The sequence below is a fragment of the Carettochelys insculpta genome, chromosome 2, assembly GCF_033958435.1.
Source record: "Carettochelys insculpta isolate YL-2023 chromosome 2, ASM3395843v1, whole genome shotgun sequence".
Classification (NCBI taxonomy): domain Eukaryota; kingdom Metazoa; phylum Chordata; order Testudines; family Carettochelyidae; genus Carettochelys; species Carettochelys insculpta.
In genome coordinates, this window is record NC_134138.1 from 110,935,856 (window position 1) to 110,956,944 (window position 21,089).

A 21,089-nucleotide genomic window follows, 5' to 3' on the forward strand; every position below is an offset into this window, starting at 1 on the left:
CTCTCACAGTCAATGTTGCATGCAATCAGCATGCACTTCACTTCATGCACCCTTACTTTATGTGTGTGTCACTTTAGTAATATCTGTAGGAAAAAATCTACGCAGATGGAAACCAGCAAAATCTGACACCCCGGAAGGTAGGCAGGCAGTGGTAAATAAAATATCTCATAGCCGCATGAAGGCAGCAGGTTGCCCACCACTGACCTAAATTCTAATCTCTTGGCAAAAAAAAAAGGGAAAAAAAATACTTTTTGGGTAAAATATCACCATGTTACTTTTTAATGTTTATGTAATAATTTTGAAAACCAAATAATCGGTGGTAACAAGCTACATCAAAATAAGAATAAATGGCAAATTTAGTGTTGGAGTTATATGGATTGACAACCGATGGTAAACTATTACTGTATATGTAATGTGCTTTGCTTATGATGGCATTATTTTACTCTATAACATGTAATGTGATTATTGGCATTTTTTTTTTTAAGGTGAAAGGCCGTTCAAGTGTAGTGAATGTGGAAAAGCCTTTAACCAGAAGGGGGCATTGCAGACGCACATGATTAAGCATACTGGTGAAAAACCTCATGCTTGTGCCTTTTGTCCAGCAGCCTTTTCTCAGAAAGGCAATCTTCAATCACACATTCAGAGAGTTCATTCAGAGGTAAATGCAGTTTTGTTAATCATATGATTGCTAGGTAAAATGCTGCTTATCAATTTTTGACTTTTTTGTCTTGGTATTTAACCTACCCTATATTTATTATACCACATCGTACCTTGCCTGCATCCAACCTAGATTATGTGCTAAACCAGAGATTACTGATCAGTTTTGCTCAATTTGGTGTATTAATTTACGTTTGTTAAAATATTTAATTTTAATTAACATTTTTATTAGTAACAGGATTGATTTACATCTACTGGTTAATGATGCATCAGGTAAGTAATTTAAGAGAACTTTGCTAATCATCATTTGTATTATTTTAAACTATGATTAGTTCTAGCTGCTTTTGACATAATTGAAAATGCGGTTGGAAAAGCAGCTGCTTAAACTTTATCCATAACTATAAGACAAGACAACCAGCCAGAGGTTTCAAACTCTGACAGTACCCCCGATTTCAAATCCAAAGAGTACCCCTCAACGAATCAGCACCAGGAAATAAATGATAGCCCTTTGAAGGGGCTTTCAAGGTTACAAAGAGAAATTATCATGGAAGATACACAGTGTAGTGGCACATTTGTTCTGACTTAAGATCAATGAATTTGTGTGTCAAGTTCAGAAAGGACAGTATGATTGTGTATCTGACTTGAATTACACTATACAGCTTCACCTAGAAATTTCTACACTGAGCTCAGCAACTTGTGGCTGAACATTTTTATAGAAAGAAAACTTAATTATGGCTTCTAGGCTTTAAGTGATGGGGAATACACCGTGTCCTTGGTTAACTTTTTCAGTGGTGTATTACTCATTTAAAAATACCAGTTTGTCTGGAATCTAGAAAAATTCATTGGATCTTGTTTTCTCTTGGCCTTCTAGACAAGAACCTGTAAGCACCAGGTAACTTCATGTTTAGCTACTTGTAGTCTTTGATGTAGGCTTTGTGTACAAACAGGCTTTGTACCAATTTAATTTACCAGTTTAGAAATATTTAATTAAATCTGTGCAACTCCCTGGTGTGGACTCTATCTGTCCTGGTATAAATGTGGCTGTGTCTCTGTAGCTTTTTTGGTAGACTCAGGGAGATAATCTTTGACAGGAGTATCTTTACGCCAGGTTAGCTGTGCCCATGCTAGGAAGTTGCATAGGTGGAGCTGTATATGTTTCAAGATTGATATAATTAAATTATTATAGAAGCCATTGGTAACATTTACTTAAATAAATTTAACAGATTAAGTCTTTCGTTAAGGTGTCTTCACCAGACTTCAAATCACTCTTTTGCCTTCACAAATAATTTACAAAACTGGAGATTGTAAGGACTTCCAAAAAAAAAAAACTACTTCAGCGGTTGTTTCTGCAATACCAAGATACAGTAAACTTTTTGATAACTGGCATCCATGGGTCCAGGAGTTTTCTGGATAATAGTATGCTGTATGAGAGACCAGAGGAATTTGCTGGTTGTACTCGCGTGCTGCACGGTGGGAGGCAGGGTAGTGTTGAGTGGGCTGACCCCCGTCAAGGGGCGGGGCGTTGCCAACACTCTGTACACAAACCTCAGCCCTGATGCCACTTCTCCTCTGCTCAGCAGGCACCGGGCAGGAGTGTAGAGAGAACAGAGATTCTTCTTCGAGTGTCCCCGTGGGTGCTCCACATTAGGTGTCGGGCTCGCCCGGCGCCGCAGATTGGATCTTCCAAGCAGTTTCTGCCGGACTGCGCATGCGCCGGTGCGCGCTGCTCCCTTGCGCGCTCCTGGCCACGTGCGCGATCCGGTCCCCGCCAGTTCCTCTTAACCGCCGTCGGCTGCAGACGGAATCCGACGAGGCTACGGCCAAGTTAGCGTATTCAATGGTTTTAACTGTTTTCTTTAAAGTTTTCAAGTTCTTAGGCTATTGTTAAGTTAGCCAGTTGTTATTTTCAAAAAAAAAAAGAAGAAACAACAAGCGGGACGGAATTCAGTCCAGTCCTAGTAACAAGCAGAGCACCGGAGGCCAGGAGCCAGGAGCCCTCCTGCTGTGGCAGGCTATCGGAGAGGGGGAAAACAGCACAGAGAAGGTGCTAAGTACCCCATTAACAACTAAAAGACTCACCAACAATGTCCTCTTCAGGATTCAAGAAATGTGAGTCTTGCCGAGAGGCAATGCCAGCGTCTGATGGGCACAGTCACTGCATAAGGTGCCTTGGGGAGTCCCATGTCACGCAGAAATGCTCCTTCTGTGCAAAATTAACAGCCAGAGCAAGGAAGGGCAGGGAGATGCGGCTTAAAATGCTGCTATTCGACAAGGCCCTCCAGCCAGACGTGCCGGAGCGGCCGCAGCAGGAGGGACCCTCCGGGGCCCATAAAAGGAAAGCTGCCTCCCTCACCCCATCAGCGCAAAAACGGAGGAAAGTCTCCCCAACCCGATCCCTGCCGGCAGCAACAGCAAGCGGGACGGGAGGAGCGCACAGCCCCGAGCTGCAGCAACAGCTGATCGGCGGCGGCACGGAGAGCCACGTGGAGGCGGCTCAGCCGCCGATGATCAAACAGCCGCCCCGCACTGCAGGCAGGGTGGCGGCTAAACAAGCGCTGGTACCGGCGGCACCGCAGGCAGCGGCACTGACCCCCGGGGAACCGGTGGTGCAGAGCGCGCAGGCACGCAGCCTGCAGGCACTGGAGGACATCACCCATGCGGCACTGCCCATGAGCATGCCAAGCGCGGCGCGGACGGGGCCGAGATCCCCTGCATGTCAGGGGGCGGAGCCACCCCCTCCAGGGAGGGGGAAGGCTGCACAGAAAACAAGGCACCGCAGCCCCTCTCCAGACAGGGCTGCACAGTTGCTTTCTCTCAGCCCTCCGCTCATGCTGCAGACTCTAACTAGAAGGCAGGTGTCCCCCCTAGCCTACCCGGAGCCCCCGTCTCCATTTTTACAACCATCCTCGCCCTGGCTGGGACCACCTTCACCCTTCTTGGGGTTTGAGCCGCTGGAGTACTATCACAAATCGCTCTCTCCAGTGTCCCAGGTCTCTCGACGATCTCGCTCCCCCAGACGCAGAGGGTATGCACCAAGGGAGTGGTCCAGGTCACCTTCCCAAGAACAGTGCCCATGCTGCCATGGTCGTCCCTATCACGCGGGGCATAGACATCACCGGCAGTCTACCAGGGAAAGGTTCCCACAGACGGTCCCATATCTTCGAGGGCAATTGCGAATGGGGACAGAGACTCAAGTATCTCAGGGGGAACTGGTTATGGAACCCCGAGATTTTCCCTTGCATGCTTCCAGCGAGAGGATGTACCATCACCAACAGGAACCGGAAGGGTCCAGAGAGGCGTATCCTAGTGGTTCCTCGCTCTCCTCCCCGGACGAGGCTACAGCCCCGGGGGACGTCCATCCTCCGGACGATCTCAAACAGTTTCAAGAGCTGTTTAAAAGGGTGGCCTTCACGCAAGGCATCCAGACAGCAGAAGTGCAAGAGAAACACCATAAGCTCCTCAAAAATCTGAGACCTCCGGCCTCCTCCAAAATAGCAATACCGCTTGACGAAGCAATCTTGGAGTCCACCACTATGATATGGCAGACTCCTGCGACTATTCCGCCTGTCCACAAGAGAGCGGATAAGAGATACTTTGTGCCGGCGAAGGGCATGGATTTCCTGTTCAGCCACCCACAACCAAATTCCTTGGTGGTGGAGTTGTCGCAACAAAGATCAAAGACATCTCAATTCAAGACAGGGGGAACAGACAAAGATGCCAAGAAGCTAGAGGTGTTCGGCAGAAAGGTCTACTCCTCCTCCACTCTACTGTTGCGAATGGCAAATTACGCAGCGCATCTAGCTAACCACAATTTCGACAACTACACTAGGTTAACCTCCCTCATGGACTCGCTTCCAGAGGACAAGAAGCCGGTGCTCAAGGCCATCGTGCAAGAAGGCTACGCGGCCTTGAGGATGGGAGTTCAGATCGCCCTGGATGTTGCGGACACAGCAGCACGCTCCACAGCTACGGCAGTGGTGATGCGAAGGGAGTCCTGGCTCCAGACTTCGGGTATACCGAGGGATCTGCAGGCAAAGATCGTCGATCTTCCCTTCGACTCGCAGAAGCTGTTTGCTGAATCAACTGACTCAGTCCTTCATTCCAGTAAAGATTCAAGAGCCACACTTAGGACCCTGGGGATTTACACCCCTCCATACAGAAAGAAAAAGTACTACCCTCAACAAAGACGGTACCAGTACCAGCAACAGCGTCCCCAGTACCACAGAGGTTACGAGCAAGGGCGACATCAACAGCATCAGCAGTACAGAACTCCCAGGCGACGTTCCCAACAGAGCCGTGCATCCTCGGGGCAGGGCCAAAGGCCACAAGTTTGACACACAGATCCAGGGCTGCGCCATCACTACCATCGCGCAAGGTCATCCGAAGCGGTTATTCCACCATCGCCTCCGACCATTTTACGATCAGTGGCAAAGGATCACCACAGACAAATGGGTGCTGGAGATCATAGCCACGGGGTACGCCATCCCCTTCCAGTCGCTCCCACCGCCACGACCTCCACCCAGGCCCCACCTCCAGGAGGCCTCCCACGTAGCGAGGCTCAAGCAGGAGGTAGACCATCTTATGCTCATAGGGGCAGTGGAAAGAGTGCCGGAGCAACTGCAAGGGAAAGGGTTCTACTCGAGGTACTTCCTCACGGAGAAAAAGACAGGAGGCTGGAGGCCCATCTTAGATCTTCGAGGCCTCAACCGGTACCTGCGCAAGCAACGCTTTCGGATGATCACAATTGCCTCCATCCTTACGGCACTAGACGATGGAGATTGGTTTGCAGCCCTCGACTTTCAAGACGCGTATTTTCACATAACTATCCATCCGGCTCACCGACGATTCCTCCGGTTCATGGTAGGCAAAGAACATTTTCAACACAAGGTCCTACCGTTTGGCCTCTCCTCGGCCCCCAGAGTCTTCACCAAGACCTTGGCAGTGGTGTCAGCCTACCTGCACAGACAGGGGGTATTTATATTCCCGTATCTGGACGACTGCCTACTCAAAGGGGCCTCAAAGGAGGAGGTACTACGCATGATACACGTCACAGCAGGCACGTTCTCTTCGCTCGGCCTCCTTATCAATCTGGCAAAATCAAAGATAAACCCCACACAGGACATAGAGCTCATAGGGGCACGCATAAATTCTATTACAGCGAGAGTGTATCTACCAGAGACATGCTTTCGGGCCATCGGCTCCCTCATGCAAGTCATCACCTTCAGCCCTACGGTGCCAGTTCTGACGTGCTTACAGCTGCTGGGCCACATGGCAGCAGCAACGTTCGTAGTACAGAACGCCAGGTTACATATGCGCAGCATGCAGCACTGGCTGGCGAGCGTATACAAACCGGCAACACACACCGTTCACAGGGTGGTGTCGCCCACAACAGAGGTGCGGAAATCCCTGCAATGGTGGGTAAACCCCAAGAACTTGCTAACAGGGGTACCCTTCCACCAACCACAAATATCGGTTTTTCTTACTACAGATGCCTCCCTCATAGGGTGGGGAGCACACATGGGCGAAGAGGTGACGCAAGGACTGTGGTCCTCCACGGAGCAGTCACTGCACATAAATATACTGGAGCTCAGAGCAGTGTTCAACGCCTGCAGACGCTTTCAAGACCATATACAAGGCAAAGTAGTCGGGATCAGTACAGACAATACCTCCACCATGTTTTATATAAATCGGCAAGGAGGAGCTCGGTCCCATGCCTTATGTGCAGAAGCAGTCCGGTTGTGGAACTGGTGCATTGCCAGCAATATAACCTTGAAAGCCTCGTACTTACCAGGCGCTCACAATGTGAAGGCAGACCAGCTGAGCAGGCGATTCGCACTCACGCACGAGTGGCAGATCCGTCCCGATCTGCTATGACCGATTTTTCACACATGGGGTTTTCCCCAGATAGACCTGTTTGCTACTCAGCACAACAAGAAGTGCCCACGATTCTGCTCCAGGGCAGGACTGGGACGGGGGTCCCTGGGGGACGCATTCGCGATCTCCTGGAGGGGCCCCCTGCTTTTACGCTTTCCCTCCACAGTGCTCATCCACGAAGTCTTGCAGAAAGCCAGGAGGGAAGGAGCCCGAATGATCCTGATAGTCCCAACGTGGGATCGACAGCAATGGTTCCCCCTACTCCTGCGCATGTCGACCGGCCACCGATGCCCCTTCCGGTGGCGCCGGATCTGCTCTCACAAGCCCAGGGGTCCATAGTGCATCCGCACCCCCAAGGCCTGCGACTACAAGCGTGGTTAATCCAGGGCTCAGCTCCCTAGAGAGCACATGTACGGAGGAAGTGCAACAAGTCCTAGAAAGTAGCAGGAGGACTTCCACCAGGAAGACCTACAAGCAGAAATGGACTCGCTTCACGGCATGGTGTTCTACCAAACAGCTAGCCCCCCTTTCGGTGCCTATACCTGTAATATTAGAGTATTTACTGGACCTCAAGAGAGGAGGACTCTCACTATCCTCGTTAAAGGTCCACCTTGCCGCCATTTCGGCGTTCAGACACGAAGAGGAAGGGCGCACGGTGTTCGCCCATCCCATGGTTACCAGGTTCCTCAGAGGGTTGGTAAACCTATACCCCTCTCGGAAACCACTTCCACCTTCGTGGAACTTGGACCTGGTGCTTAATGCGATAACGGGACCACCGTTCGAGCCTTTGGCCACGGTTTCCCTCCGCCTCCTTACGATAAAGACGACCTTTCTTCTCGCAATCATGTCAGCTCGCAGGGTGAGCGAGCTTGTGGCAGTTATGGCAATGCCACCCTGCACTGTTTTTTCCAAGGAGGCGGTAGCCATACGGCTGCATCCAGCCTTTGTTCCTAAAGTTTCTTCTGAGTTTCACATTAACGAACCTATAGTTTTACCCTCGTTTTATCCAAAGCCTCATAACTCTAACAAAGAGGCGTGCCTACACCTCCTGGACATGAGGAGGGCGCTAGCCTTCTATATAGACAGGACCAAGTCCTTCCGGAAAACGGATAGACTCCTAGTCTCTATCGCTCCCAAATCAAAAGGAGAAGGTCTCTCTTCGCAGAGAATCTCGAAGCACATCGTATCCTGCATAAAAATGTGCTACGAACTCAGAGACTCCTTTACTGGCCACGCCCAGGGCTCACTCCACTAGGGCAGTGGCGGCATCAACAGCCTTTTTCAAGGGCGTTGCGCTAAAAGACATTTGCAGAGCAGCGACCTGGTCATCCTATGACACCTTCGCCAAGCACTATGCCCTTCACAGGGTATTCCAAGAGGATACCCAGCTCTCGATAGCGGTCCTCTCGGGGACAAGCTGTACATGATCCAATTACCCACCTCCTATCTTGGGTTACTGCTGGGTAGTCACCTAATGTGGAGCACCCACGGGGACACTCGAAGAAGAAGGAAAGGTTACTCACCATAGTAACAGTGGTTCTTCGAGATGTGTCCCTGTGGGTGCTCCACTACCCGCCCATCCTCCCCGCTTTGGATCTCTGTTTAGTGTTTTGCAGGAGCATCCGAGGCGGTTGGTCAAGGAACTGTCGGGGACCGGATCGCGCGCGTGGCCAGGAGCGCGCAAGGGAGCGGCGCGCACCGGCGCACGTGCCGTCCGGCAGAAACTGCTTGGAAGATCCGATCTGCGGTGCCGGGCGAGCCCGACACCTAATGTGGAGCACCCACGGGGACACATCTCGAAGAACCACCGTTACTACGGTGAGTAACCTTTCTAACTTGCTGGCTGCATTCACATGCAGCATGGAGGGATGCAGGGCACTGGAGGAAATCAGTGTTGAGTGCTGCCCTGTGTCCCTCTGTGCTGCGCGTGAGTGCAGCTGGAAAGCTCCTCTGCCCTCTCCGCACTCCTGCCTGGTGTTCCCTGACCAGAGCTGCTTGGTTCTGAGTTGTGCCGTTTACTCTCATACCAGTTAAACAAGAATTTACTGTAGCATCATCTACCGTCTTCTATTCTGTATTATTCTGTTTGAACCTGGAAGAATTGTGTTAATCCTTTTATCTACAGTGCTGCACAAGGAGCTCATATTAGTTTGGTTAATTACCACATCCACCACATTCTTTTTAGTGTCACTGTTTTATGGTGGGATCCTCCTAAAATAAGCCCATTTATTGATTTATTTTTTCCCTGCATTCCCAATTTTAATATCTATCACTTGATCATGTTTTCTTAGAGACTTTTTTTTCCCAAAGGCCTTGTATGATATGGCCTTGTTCTGATTCTGTCTTTTAGTGTCTTCTTTGGGTGGAGCCTTCCTTTTCTCTTTCTTACATTCCCTAGCATTTCCTCATATATTAACCCCTCCTGTTTTTCTTCCATGCTTGCTTTGACTACTCTCAGATAGTCACATTGGTTTAACTTCCACCTCTACTGCGATGGCTCATGGGTCTTTCTTCCTCTATTTAGTGATGTATTTGTTATCTCTCTGATACCTCTTCCTCAATGTCTTTCTACAGCTGTGGCTCAACGTGGGAAATGCAGAGCTTCATTCTTCTGTTTTACTATATTGGCAGCTGTGCAAGTCATACTCTTTTACAGGCTTACAACTTTGGGATAATTTGGTTAGCTCATTCTTTTCTGTCCTCCCACCATGTGACTGTTGTTACTATATACCATCAGCATCTTTCTTTACATCCTCTTCAAAAATCCTCCGCCCCCCCCCCACCCCCGTTAATTTTTTTGTCTTAAGTCCATATTTTGGTCTATTGCTTCAGGTATTGCAACCTCCTTCTATTTTGGTCTCTTTTATTTTGACCTACATAAATCTTGACACCAGAACATCTGCCTTGCCTGCTACTTCAGCCATATTTAACTTACTTACAAATGCCTTTACTGGCTTATTCTCATTTTAATTATCAGTTTTTTAATCCTTGCCTTCAAAATCCTTCATTAGATCTTGCCTGCCTTTCAGATCATTTTTTTCTCCCTCTGTTCAAGCTACAAGATTGAATTTCTTTGCTCCCACTTTCAGGTCCTCTTTACATTTCAGAGTCTGTTTTTTTTCCATGCAGCCCTATTTTTCTCTTAACCAAGTCTTCCCTGCCTTCACCTTCCAATCTTAGATGAACACACCATTTGCAGAAGCTCCCTTCAAGGCTAAACATAAGGCAAAAAAAAAAAGCCTAAAACAGAAATTCCAAAAGAAAATCTAATACAATAGAGTCTCAACACTTGATCCGTGTTGGGATCCCTCGCAAATATTGAATTTCACAAATGTGGCAGCCGCCTGCTAGGGGCCCTGTGGGGCGTGGTGGCTGTTGGTGTTCCCTGCCCAGGGCCCCGGGGCGAGTGGCGGCTGCTGGTGCTCGCAAATAATTGAGTTAGTGAATATTGAGACTCTGCTGTACAGAAAAACAAATTAACAGTATGCATTCTTTAAGCATCACCACTAATTCAATTGCTTGCTGTTGCTTTCCATTTCTAGTCTTTCATTTGTACATTATCTGGATTATTTCCTTTAGGAATCTTGCTCTTTGGATTTTTGCTTCTATATAATTGTTTAATGCAGGGATGAGATGGGGTTGGGGAACAAAAGCTGGGAAGCCACTGCCCAAGGGCATTTTTCTTTTCCACATTAGTTTACTTTCTGTGTGTGTGACTATACAGTAAAGAAAAACTCGTGGCTGGTTGTACCATCTGATTTGGACTTATGGGACATCCGCTGCAGGGCTGTTTCATTGCGTGTAGACTTCCAGATTTGGGTTGGAGCCTGAGATCTAGAACCCTTCAGGGTAGGTGGGGTCCCAGAGTTCAGACTCCAGACTGAACCTGGAAGTCTAAAACAGCCCCACAGCCCAAGCTTCCTGACCCCTGGTCAGCTGGTACTTGTCAACCATGGGTTTTTCCTTGCTGTGTATACATAATCTGAAGCTCCCCAAAAGCTTGCCATGGTAACAGATGATGGTCATGTTGCTGAACTATAATGTCCTTTCTCTAAAGAATGATACCGAATTGCTTTGTTAGCTGGAGGTAAATAGTCTTGAAGAAGTGGACAACTTTCTTTTAAATGAGGTAAGACTGTAATATGTATTTTTTACTAATAGAGGAAAAAATAAAACTATAAAATGTTTGAAGAAAATAATATTTTCTTAATTCCTTAAGGTGAAGAATGGTCCTACCTATAACTGTACAGAATGCAGCTGTGTTTTCAAAAGCTTAGGCAGCTTAAATACTCACATCAGCAAGATGCATATGGGTGGTCAGCAGAACTCAGCAAGTGCTCCTACAGAAGTGTCTCATGTTACAACGGTAAACTTAATTTACATTTTATGTTATGCTAGTGACTAAGAACTTAATAAATTTGGATATTATTAATAGATATGATTGTCCTTCAGATAACGTTAAAACTCTTAACAGCTTTCCTATGTGTTTTGTTTCCTGAGGTTTTAAAAGTAGCAGCTATGGTTGTACAGAATAGTGTGAGAAAATTCAAGTTCATGAAGAGTTCGTGCATTTAATAGGAAAATGTGTTGAATGGTGGAGTGCAATCTCATACAAGTACTGAAGATATGTTACACAAAATAAGCTCTCTTTTATTTTGTAGTGGGGAAAAAAAGCTGTACCATCTGCAACCCCCACCATTCCATAGTAGAGTAACTTTCAGCCCTGGCTTATTTTCAGTTTTGCTGAGGAGCATTAACTTCTTCGAGTGATTGCTCATGTGCATTCTAGGTTGGGGGTGCGCTGGCGCATGCCCAGTTGCCAGAAGCTTTTTGCCCTAGCATGCCAGGCTGAGAGTGTGTCTCTTCCAACTGTGGCTCGCCTCAATGTACTGACCTGTCAGGGACAACAGACATATTGGTGACAGTCTCACCACGGGTGCTGTTAACCCTATACTGGTGACTGGATGCTCACTTGGTCTACATGGGAGTGCCTTTCAACCCCCTTACAAACCTCCCTCTTTCTAGTCATGGACACCTCAGACTTGGGTTTGGGGGCTGTATCTGGGAGAGTGGCAGACCCAGTCCCTGTGGACCAAGGCGTGACTCCACATAAATGTTTGAGAACTCAGAGCCATCAGGCTTGCCTGTGAGGTGTTTCAGGAGAGTCTCAGGGTCAATATGTAGCTGTGATCACGGACATCACCACAACAATGTACTATATAAACCAGTAAGGGGGTACACACTCCTCTCCCCTGTGTCGCGAGGCCGTCAGGCTTTGGGAGTTTTGCATTCAACATCAAATGCTTCCGAAAGCGTTTTATCCCAGGGGGCTCACAACTCCCTGGTGAACTGTCTCAGCAGGTCTTTCATGGACCATGAGTGGTTGGTACACTTGGACATGCTTTATTTAACTTTCCAGAAGTGGGGACATCTCCAAGTAGACTTATTCACCTCCCATCTCAATGCGACGTGCAAGACGTTCTACTCGTATCAGAATCAGAGCCCGGGCTCCTGGGCAGATGGAGTCTGCATTCACTGGTCAGGCCCTCTACTATACTCTTTCCCTGTGGTGCTGCTCATCCACCGCACCCTACTCAAAATTTGGTCAGACCTGGCATTGGTCATCTTGGTGGCCCCAGTGTGGGCTCAGCAGCACTGGTACTTAACCCTCTTGGAGCTGTCCATCTGTGACCCAGTCGCACTCCCATTAAACCCAGATCTCTTGACACAGGAGGAGGGGAGACTGCAGCGCCTCAACCTTTAAGGGACACATCTCACAGCATGGAAGCTCCATGGCTGACAGTAGTAGAGCTCTCTTGCTTGGGACCTGTGAAAGACGTGTTGTTGAACAGCAGGAAGCCCTCTGTAAGGGCAATATATGTAGCCAAATGGAAAAGATTTTCTGTCTGGGCAGCTCAAAAGGGGTTATTCCCAGTATAGACTCTGATAACTGTTATTCTGGGCTACTTGTTCTTGAGGCAGGAAGGCTTATCACTATCCTCTAGCAAGGTGCCCTTAGTGGCTATCTCGGCCTTTCACCCTGGACTGGGTCTATCATCGGTCTTCTCAGACCCTGAGGTAAAAAGGTTTATGAAGGGCCTGGAAAGGGTCAGACTGCAGGTGCGACCCCCTCTGCAGTTGTGGGACCTCAGTCTGGTATTGTCAAGACTCATGGTGGCCCCTTTCGAACCCCTTCTTTCCTGCTCCTTCTTATTTCTTAGTTACAAAACAGTATTCTTGGTGGTCATTACCTTGACCGGGGAGAGTTGGAACTAAGGGTTCTGATGGTGGACCCGCTTTATACAAAGGCCAGGTCAGGTTGAGACCCCATCCAGTGTTCCTGCCAAAGGATGAAGAAAGGATAGAAGGGACTTCCGGTCTCCTTCCAGCAGATCTCCTCCTGGATAGTGGCCTGCATTAAGGAATGCTATAAGTTGGTGAGGGGTTGGGGGGTGGGGAAGGGTATTCTCTCTCTCCCCTCCCACCCACCCCAATCAGAGCTCACTCTACCAAAGCACAAGCTTCCTCAACAGCATATATGGCCAGGATTCCTATCCAGAACATCTGCAGGGCGGCCATCTGGTCCTCTGTACACACGTTTTCAGCCCATTATGCGGTGACGCAGTACGGTAGAGGCAACACTGCCATAGGCAGGGCTATGCCACATTCCATCCAGGGCTTCGACCCTGCCTCCTAGGCACTGGCTTGTATTCACCCAACTTGGAATGCACATGAGCAATCCACTTGAAGAGGAAAAGACAGTTACCTGTTCTGTAACTGGTGTTCTTCAAGAGGTGTTGCTCATGTGCATTCCAGAATCCTCCCGCCTTCCTTACTGTCAGAGTAGCTGGCAAGAAGGAACTGAGCAGGGGCGGGGCGGGTGGTGCATATATGGGTTGCCATACAGGCGCCACTCCAGGGGGTGCCACACCAATCCTATGGCTACTGGCTAGGGCAAAAAGCTTCTGGCAGCTGGGCATATGCCAGCTCACACCCAACTTGGAATGGACATGAGCAGCACAGCTCAACGAACACTAGTTACAGAACAACAAGAAGTCTTGTGGCAACTTATAGAATCATAGCTATTTTAAAATATCTGTTAGTCTGTAAGGTTAGTGAAATAGCTCTTAGGTCTTGTGGCACCTTATAGACTCTTGTTGTTCTCAAAGCTACCGACTAACACAGCTACCTCTCTGATACTAGTTGCAGAACAGGTAACTGCCTTTTCAGGTGAACTTATGGGTATGTAACACTTGCGATTGAAGCCCTTCTTCCCTTTTCATGGCAGACACCAGTTAGGGCTGAAAATATAGTGATGATTGATTGATTGATTTACAGTAAACCCTTGAGTTACACATGGGCTGTGTTCCTGCAACCCCCAGATAACTCAGATTTTCAGGCAAATCGGGGTAGACAGGAACCAAGCTGCTGCCCTGGTCAATTTCGTGGCTCTGCAAGTGGAGGGGAGCTGTGAGTCAGGTTGCTGCTTGGTTCCCAGGTCCCCCCTGCCTTACAGGACTCATGCAACTAACCAGCCCACCAGGGCTGGTCAGTTTCCCAGCTGCTTCTCCCTGCCTCACCCTTGTTGTGCAGCTGTTGGTCTGACAGCAGCGCCACTGGGGGAAGGCAGGGAGAAGGGGCTCTTAGCCTGCCTAGCTGCAGGCAGCTAGGAAGGCTTAGAGCTCCAGAGCAGCTTCAAGATGTGCTTAACTCACATTAAAACACATTATGCGCAACTTGAAGCTGCGTATTTTGAGGGCTTTACTGTACTGTCACACCGGATGTGTCTAGTGAGGTTTTTCAGTGATTTGTACAGATGTGGTACTATTTGAGTTTCATTAATGAATTGTAGGAGGATTTGGAGAGTATGCTTAAAAAATGTGAATGACACTAAGCTGAAAGTGTGTTGCAAGCAATTTGTAAAACAGGATTAGAAGTCAAATGAAGTTTGACAAATTGGAGAACTAGTCTGAAATCAAGAAGATGAAATTTAATAAAGACAAAGATGAAAATATTAAACCCCAGAAGAAAAAAAATCAAATATGCAAATAAAATGGGGAATAACTAGGTAGGCAATAGTACTACTGAAAAGGATTTGGGGGTTATATTAAATCACAAACTGAATGAGAGCCAACAATAAGATGTAGTTACAAAAACAAGAAGTATTCTTGGATATATTTGCCCCTAGAAAGTTGTTAGATGACTTTTTTAAAAAAAGCCCTGTCCTTTACGGCAGGGGTGAGCAAACTTTTTCCACTGGCCCCCACTTTTTGTCCTTGTAATTAGGAGGGCCCCTGCATTCTCTCTAATATAATCCAAGCCAACAGAACTTTCATTTATGTTCATATAAAAAAAGACAGCCTTTTGGCATATGTAAGAAAAGGAGTATGTAGACTATAAAAACTTTATTAATCAGTATACACAGGTGAATACACATGCATAAAAACAGTAACGTATTTCAGCATTTTTAAGGACATGGATGAGCCTGACACCCAGTAGTTAATTGTGGTTGTGAAATTCACGCCTTGCTCGCTTTGTGGGCCCCTGCTTTAAGGTTCCTGACTGTTTTCTGGGAAAAGAAGAGAGGTGTTTCAGTTTTGACCTATTGTGTCTTGTCTTAGATTTATAAAGTCTTTGGGACACGGACCATTTCTCGTTATTTGTATAGTGCCTGGCACAGTTGGGTTCTGCTCCTTAACTGAGGCTCTTAGGCCCAGTTGTGATGTTAGTTAATACTAAAACATACATAAATAAAAATATCCATGCACACATTCAACCAAATAAGTTTGCTCTGATAGTAAATTTAACTGTGCAGTTTCTGGAAGTTTTCTGTGCAGTTTCTTGGGACATGGTTTCTCAAATGTGGCTGCACGTGGCCACCAGGGTTTTTTTGTGTGGCCATAGCCTTCTCAGCAGTGATTGCAGGCTAGGGCGGTAAGAGGCAGGGCAGCATCCTCTCACCTTGGGCAGACAGGCAAGGGTTAGACCCTGCCCGGCCCTCCTCAGAGCCACAGATGCTGGAAGAGCAAGGCGCTGGAGTGAATTCCCCACTTTGCAGGGTGAAATGGGATTCAGACTTCTGACTTCAGACCTGAGTTGATGGGATGACTGATGCCATCCCGTGGCTCTAACTCTCCTCCTCAGCTCCTGCTGCCTTTGGCTCTGACCACGTGGCAGAAGGCTGTTTCCTGGCTGCAGACTTTCAGGCTCTGGTTGTGGGGCCACCATGTCCAGCCCCTGGCCACCCAGTGGTGGGGGGTTCACTGCCCTCCCACTCCCCTAGTTGTACCTTACATGCTCTCGTTTCAGGTTTCAGCCAGGTGCTTTGACCCTGGCTGAATGGGGCCCTGGTTGCTGGGCTTTGGGTTCTGGTCCTGGCCTTCACCTGCAGGTGCTGGCTCTGGTCTCACCAACTTCCCCCTCTGCGTTTAGTCCATTATCTCCCCACCATCTTGCTTATCGCCAGCTTAATTTGTGTCTCAGCTTATCAGTTATGAAAAGTGATATCTGTATGTTAATATCACTTTTTGAGTGATTGTTTATGTGCATTCCATTCAGGTGAGAATATGCACATGTGCATGAAAGATGGAAGATTTTGCCTGGGCGCCCCCTGGAGTAGCACCATTATGGTGGTGCTATATAGCCCTACTGATCTATCAACTTCCCCATTTCCTTCTCACCAGGAGATAAAGACAGGCACATCTTGCTCTTGATAATGGAAGCACCATTAGCAGTATCCTGTTGCAAATAGTTTAGCAATTAGTAGTATTGTTATTAGTGAGAATGGTTGTTAAGGGGTAATCCCCCTCCCTTCCTTTTCCCATATTGGGGCATGCCTCAGTCTCTGGGGTTCAAAGCTTGCCAGGCTTGCAGCAAGCTTATGATGAAAATTGACCCATGCTGAGTGCCTTCTGGTGAGGGGCAGCAGAAAAGAGAGGTGCCTCATTTGTAAGGGTTTTTGCCTGCAGACACTTAAGAATCGTGTGCAGAGAGCCAGGATCCCACTTCAGCAGCCTGCACTTTGCTCTTTATCTGATCCTGTGCCAGTGGATCTGACATGCAGGACCTCCTCCTCAGCACCTAACTCTCCAGTGCAAACGACAGATGATTTGGTGCTTCTAATGCCTCAGAAAAAGCAGAGAAATGAGAGGTGCCAGTCTTCTAGGCTGCAAAAGAAACAGTCTAACTTTGGGAGATGCCAGCCATTGCAGCACACGTAGACAAAGATGGCTCCAGTGGGTGTGTTGACTCTGGCCCTGCAACAGGTTCAGTTGAGTCTGTCTCAACACTGTTTTCTGGACCATCTTGGCTGGGATTTTTTTCTCCCTTCTATCCCAGAAACCTTTGAGGTGGCCTGGGATTTGAGTCAGAGGACAGTGCCGCTTTGAGGAGAGACGAGGCATGAGTAATGGATTGCTGGTGCCATCTCGTGGCAAGTCCTTTCCGCTGTTGCACTGTACTCCAGTGCAAACTTTGCAAATGTGGGTCCAGCCACAAGGCCAAATTTTATCAGTTTTCTGGTTCTCTTTGTTCAGTGTCACCCTGTACTGCTACACCCTGGTCCTCAGCCTCAGAGATAGAGTTGGGTGTAGATGCCTGCTGCTCGATGAGATCCTGTAGCACAGTGGTTCCCAAACTTTTTGGCATCATGCCCCCCTTTTCATTTTTGAGGAAACCCTCATGGCCCCCACCTTTTCTTCACCATCGTCCAACCCCCTTTTTAACAAAAATTCAATTCATAATTTAAAATAAACACAAAAACTTGATATAAAAATGTTACTTAAAATTAAGAATAAGCACAACTAGTTTTTCTTGTGGGTGCCTGGTGAAGCCCCAGTTGGCCAGCTGCCTGAGCCCCCGTCAGCTGCCTGGGCCGCCTGCAACAGCTGCCCATCTGCCTCAGACCCACACTGCCAGAGCTGCCCACCCAAGCCCTGCACCGCCAGGGCCTGCTGAAGTTCCACACTGCCCAGGCCAGCTGCCAGCCCGAGCCGCCTGAGCCCCATCTCCTTCATGTTTTTCGTCCATTCCACTGATACACAAAGTTCTTCGCAAGATCAAGAGATAATGAGCACAGCTCCTCCTTAATAGCATCAGCCAGAACTGGTATCTCTCTCTCCTGGATGTGTCTGTGGAAGTGCCAATCATTCTTCCACTCTATCTGAATCTTCGGACACAAGACCACAGTCGTCTCCAATATCTGAACCTGAAGTCCTTACGTTTTGCAGCGTGGAAGTTCTGTGGCTGAATCTTGGGGAGCTTTCATGCTTTAGACCAGGTTCGTCATGTCCTTCTCAGAAGCAGCAAACCCTGGCCAGGTGATAGAGGGGCTCCATTTGATCAACCTAGATTGGCGGATTCCTGCCATGGGTGCAGGTTCCAGTTATCGTAGACTGCCTGCTTCATCTCAAGCAATGAAGGCTTTCTATTTCATCTATAAGGGCCTACCTGGCTATTATATCAGCTTTCCACCCAAGGCTGAATGGTTTTCTCTAACCTCATGCTAAGTCAATTTTTCATGGGTCTAGACTAGTATGTCAACTAGTCCCACCATGGGACCTCTACCTGGTCCTCTCAGGGTTGACAAATTTACCATTGGAACCGCTAGCCACATACTTCCTGCTTTCTCTCTCATATAAGGTCGCTCTCCTAGTGGCTATAGCCTTGGCCAGAAGGGTTTCAGAACTGAAGATCCTAACCTCAGAGTCCTCTCCTATAATGTATTCTTTAGGGAGAAGGTACAGATACCTTCCCCACCCCCAACATACTTACTTTCCTCCCTAAGGTGGTTTCTCAGTTCACATCAACCACGATATATTTCTCTTGGGTTGGGTCTACACTTGCCCCCAAGGTTGGAGGGGGCATGTTAATCAGAGTGAAGGGAGATTAGTAATGAAGTGTTGTTGTGAATATGCAGCACTTCATTAGGCTAATTCTGCCCTGTGGCAACTTCAAAGTGCCCACGGCTACATGCATGCCGGTACTTGGAAGTTTGACACTTCGAAGTTGCCATGGGGGATAATTAGTCTAATGAAGTGCTGCATATTCACCGCAGCACCTCATTAGTAATCTCCCATCACCCTGATTAATATTCCCCCTTCGACCTTGGGGTCAAGTGTAGACAAGCCCTCAGTGTTTTATGCTAAGCCCCATTCTGGGAATTGGAACAGAGACTCCACCCCTTGGATGTTCACAGGGCATTGGACTTTTACACTGAGAGAACTAGACCATTTAGAAAATCAGTCCACTTTTTTGTAGCTGTTTTGGATAGGCTGAAAAAGGTCAGCCTGTATCATCTCAGCAGATCTCTTCTTGGATAGTCTTCTGTCTTTGCAGATGTTACAGCCTTTCACAAGTCCCTGTACTGGCAATTATGGTGTATTCTACCAGAGCACAGGCTTCATCCAGCGCATTCCTTGGACAGATACTGACTTGAGAGATGCAGTTGGGTGACATGATCTTCTGTCCACATGTTTTTTGCACATTACACAATCGCCCAGCAGGCCAGAGGGAATGTGGCCTTTGGTAGGGCAATAAACCAGTTTGTGACTTTGTCCTCACATGCTAAATCTTTGGCTTGAGAGTCACCTGCTTGGAATGCACATGAACAAGCATATGAAGAAAACAAAAACAGTTGGTTTTCATAAATCTTAAAGATGTTATGTTCATGTTGATTCCAGTATCCACCTTCCTTTCCCTCTGTTGGGGTGACTAAAAGAAGGAATTGGGGTGGGGAGGGCCTCTTGGGTCAGGAGGGCTATGTATTAGGTGTCACTCTGGAGGTGGTGTTGAGGTTGACCTCTTGGATACTACTGGGCAAAATCTTCTGGCTTCTATGCACGTGCGTACACACACACCTGATTAGAATGGACGTGAAAACATAAATTTGGCTACCTCCCATCTAGCAAGTTTGCTGCTATGAAAAATATGGACAAACATACAAATACCACTTTTCACAGAAGCAGACTGACTGACTAACTAGCAAGGTTTTTTTTAAAATAACTAAAAAACCCTAAAAAAACCAGCAAAAGACAAGAACGTATAAAGTACATTATTTTTATTCTATTTAGATACTGCGAAGAATAGAGGCAACTGCACAGTATCTTTAACTTTGCAAAAGAAGTGCAAACCTTACATACATAAATTGCAAAGATTTAGATATATTTATATGCATACTTACTTATTTTTCTTCAAGTAAATTAAGTAATTTAGGAAAAATTGTCAGAGTGGTCACCAGTATCATTTGGTAGCTGAACTCAGAGGCCACCAGAAATTTATTGTGAGTACACCTCAGTGTGTATGCATTATGCAGAGAACCCTGGACATCTGTCCAGTCTTGAACTTGCTAATTTATAAGTTTTATACTTAATATTATGTCTTTTTTCATTTAGTGTAGTAGCTTACTGTCATGACCATTCTTCTGTTTGTAGGATCCAGTGTCCCAGCCTCTAACATCTCCTGCTAACCTGCTGCAACCTGTTGATAATAAATGGAAGAATGTAAGTATTGTGCAGTCTTAATTTATTTCTTTCGATACTGAGATGGCAGACATGTTCAAAGGAAATTGCAGCTTTCATAGTTTTGCAACCACTTACTAATATTATGTATTAACAAACATGCAGCTGTTTTCTGGAAGACGTAAAGGGCCTTATGTAATGCCCTGCCCAATTTGTAAATGCATGCAAATGGTTATTTGGGACTACAGTGGGCTGATGGTTCATACACACTTCCTGATAACTACATTCACAACTCCATGCAAAAGATCTCAAAAAACAAGTCAGGTCCAGTCCCTATATGGCAGGTAAGAGGACCACGATACCATAAAAGGACTCTAAAGGTATTGCATCTGCTAGGGAGGACTTATGCAACGCAGGAACTGTGGAAAACAACTGCAGGGTGGCCTTTCCAGGAGATTCAAGCAAGCTCTAGTTCAATGGTTGGTGACAGAAGGCAAATGTGTTGGGTAAAGCCATAACATTCAGTGCTTTAAAGATTCCAGGCAGTGCTGTGACCCAGGTGGCCTTCAGATTGGGTGACCAGATGCCCTGTTTTTAAAGGGATAGTCCCATATTTAAGCCATCCTGTAGCTGTCTCAACTTTTTTTAAAAATAGGCAAGTTCTTTCTCCCCCACATTACAAGGCACGTCTTACTGCCAGCCAGATCCCTGCTCACCGATGGTGAGTGTATTTGTGTGTGTGGGCGGGGCGGGGCGGGGGACCCAGGGGCCCTTGATGTGGGGTTAGGAGTACGAGGCTAGTGGTAGAGTGAAGATGTAGTGCCATGGGTTGGTTACTCCCACCTTGCCCTGTCAGTGCACCCACTGCTGTGTGCCTGTTCTCAGCCAGCAGGACCACATCCCACTTCTCATGTCTAGTTGGCACTGGCTGCATTGATTGGTGAGTATAGGCATGTGCCAGGCAGCAGCTGGTTACATGTTGCTTCTGCAGCTGCTCCATCAGCCTTTTACATGCTTCCCTTCTTGCTGTCTCCTCCCAACTTTGCCCTGTCAACCTCACCACCACTCCTCCTCTGTCTACCCCAAGTGGGGCAAGTCCCA

At 47.4% G+C, this 21,089-nt stretch overlaps 1 protein-coding gene across 3 annotated transcripts in view; it reads left to right on the top strand.

The window, feature by feature from the left end:
* The window catches only part of ZNF236 (zinc finger protein 236), a 178,311-nt gene that overhangs the window by 59,021 nt on the left and 98,201 nt on the right, over positions 1–21,089 (top strand). For all 3 annotated transcript variants that reach the window (XM_074987533.1, XM_074987534.1, XM_074987535.1), the window contains exons 6-8: positions 486–658; positions 10,751–10,897; positions 19,962–20,030. In XM_074987533.1, coding sequence (XP_074843634.1) covers positions 486–658; positions 10,751–10,897; positions 19,962–20,030 — 389 coding nt within the window. The remainder of the gene's footprint in view (positions 1–485; positions 659–10,750; positions 10,898–19,961; positions 20,031–21,089) is intronic.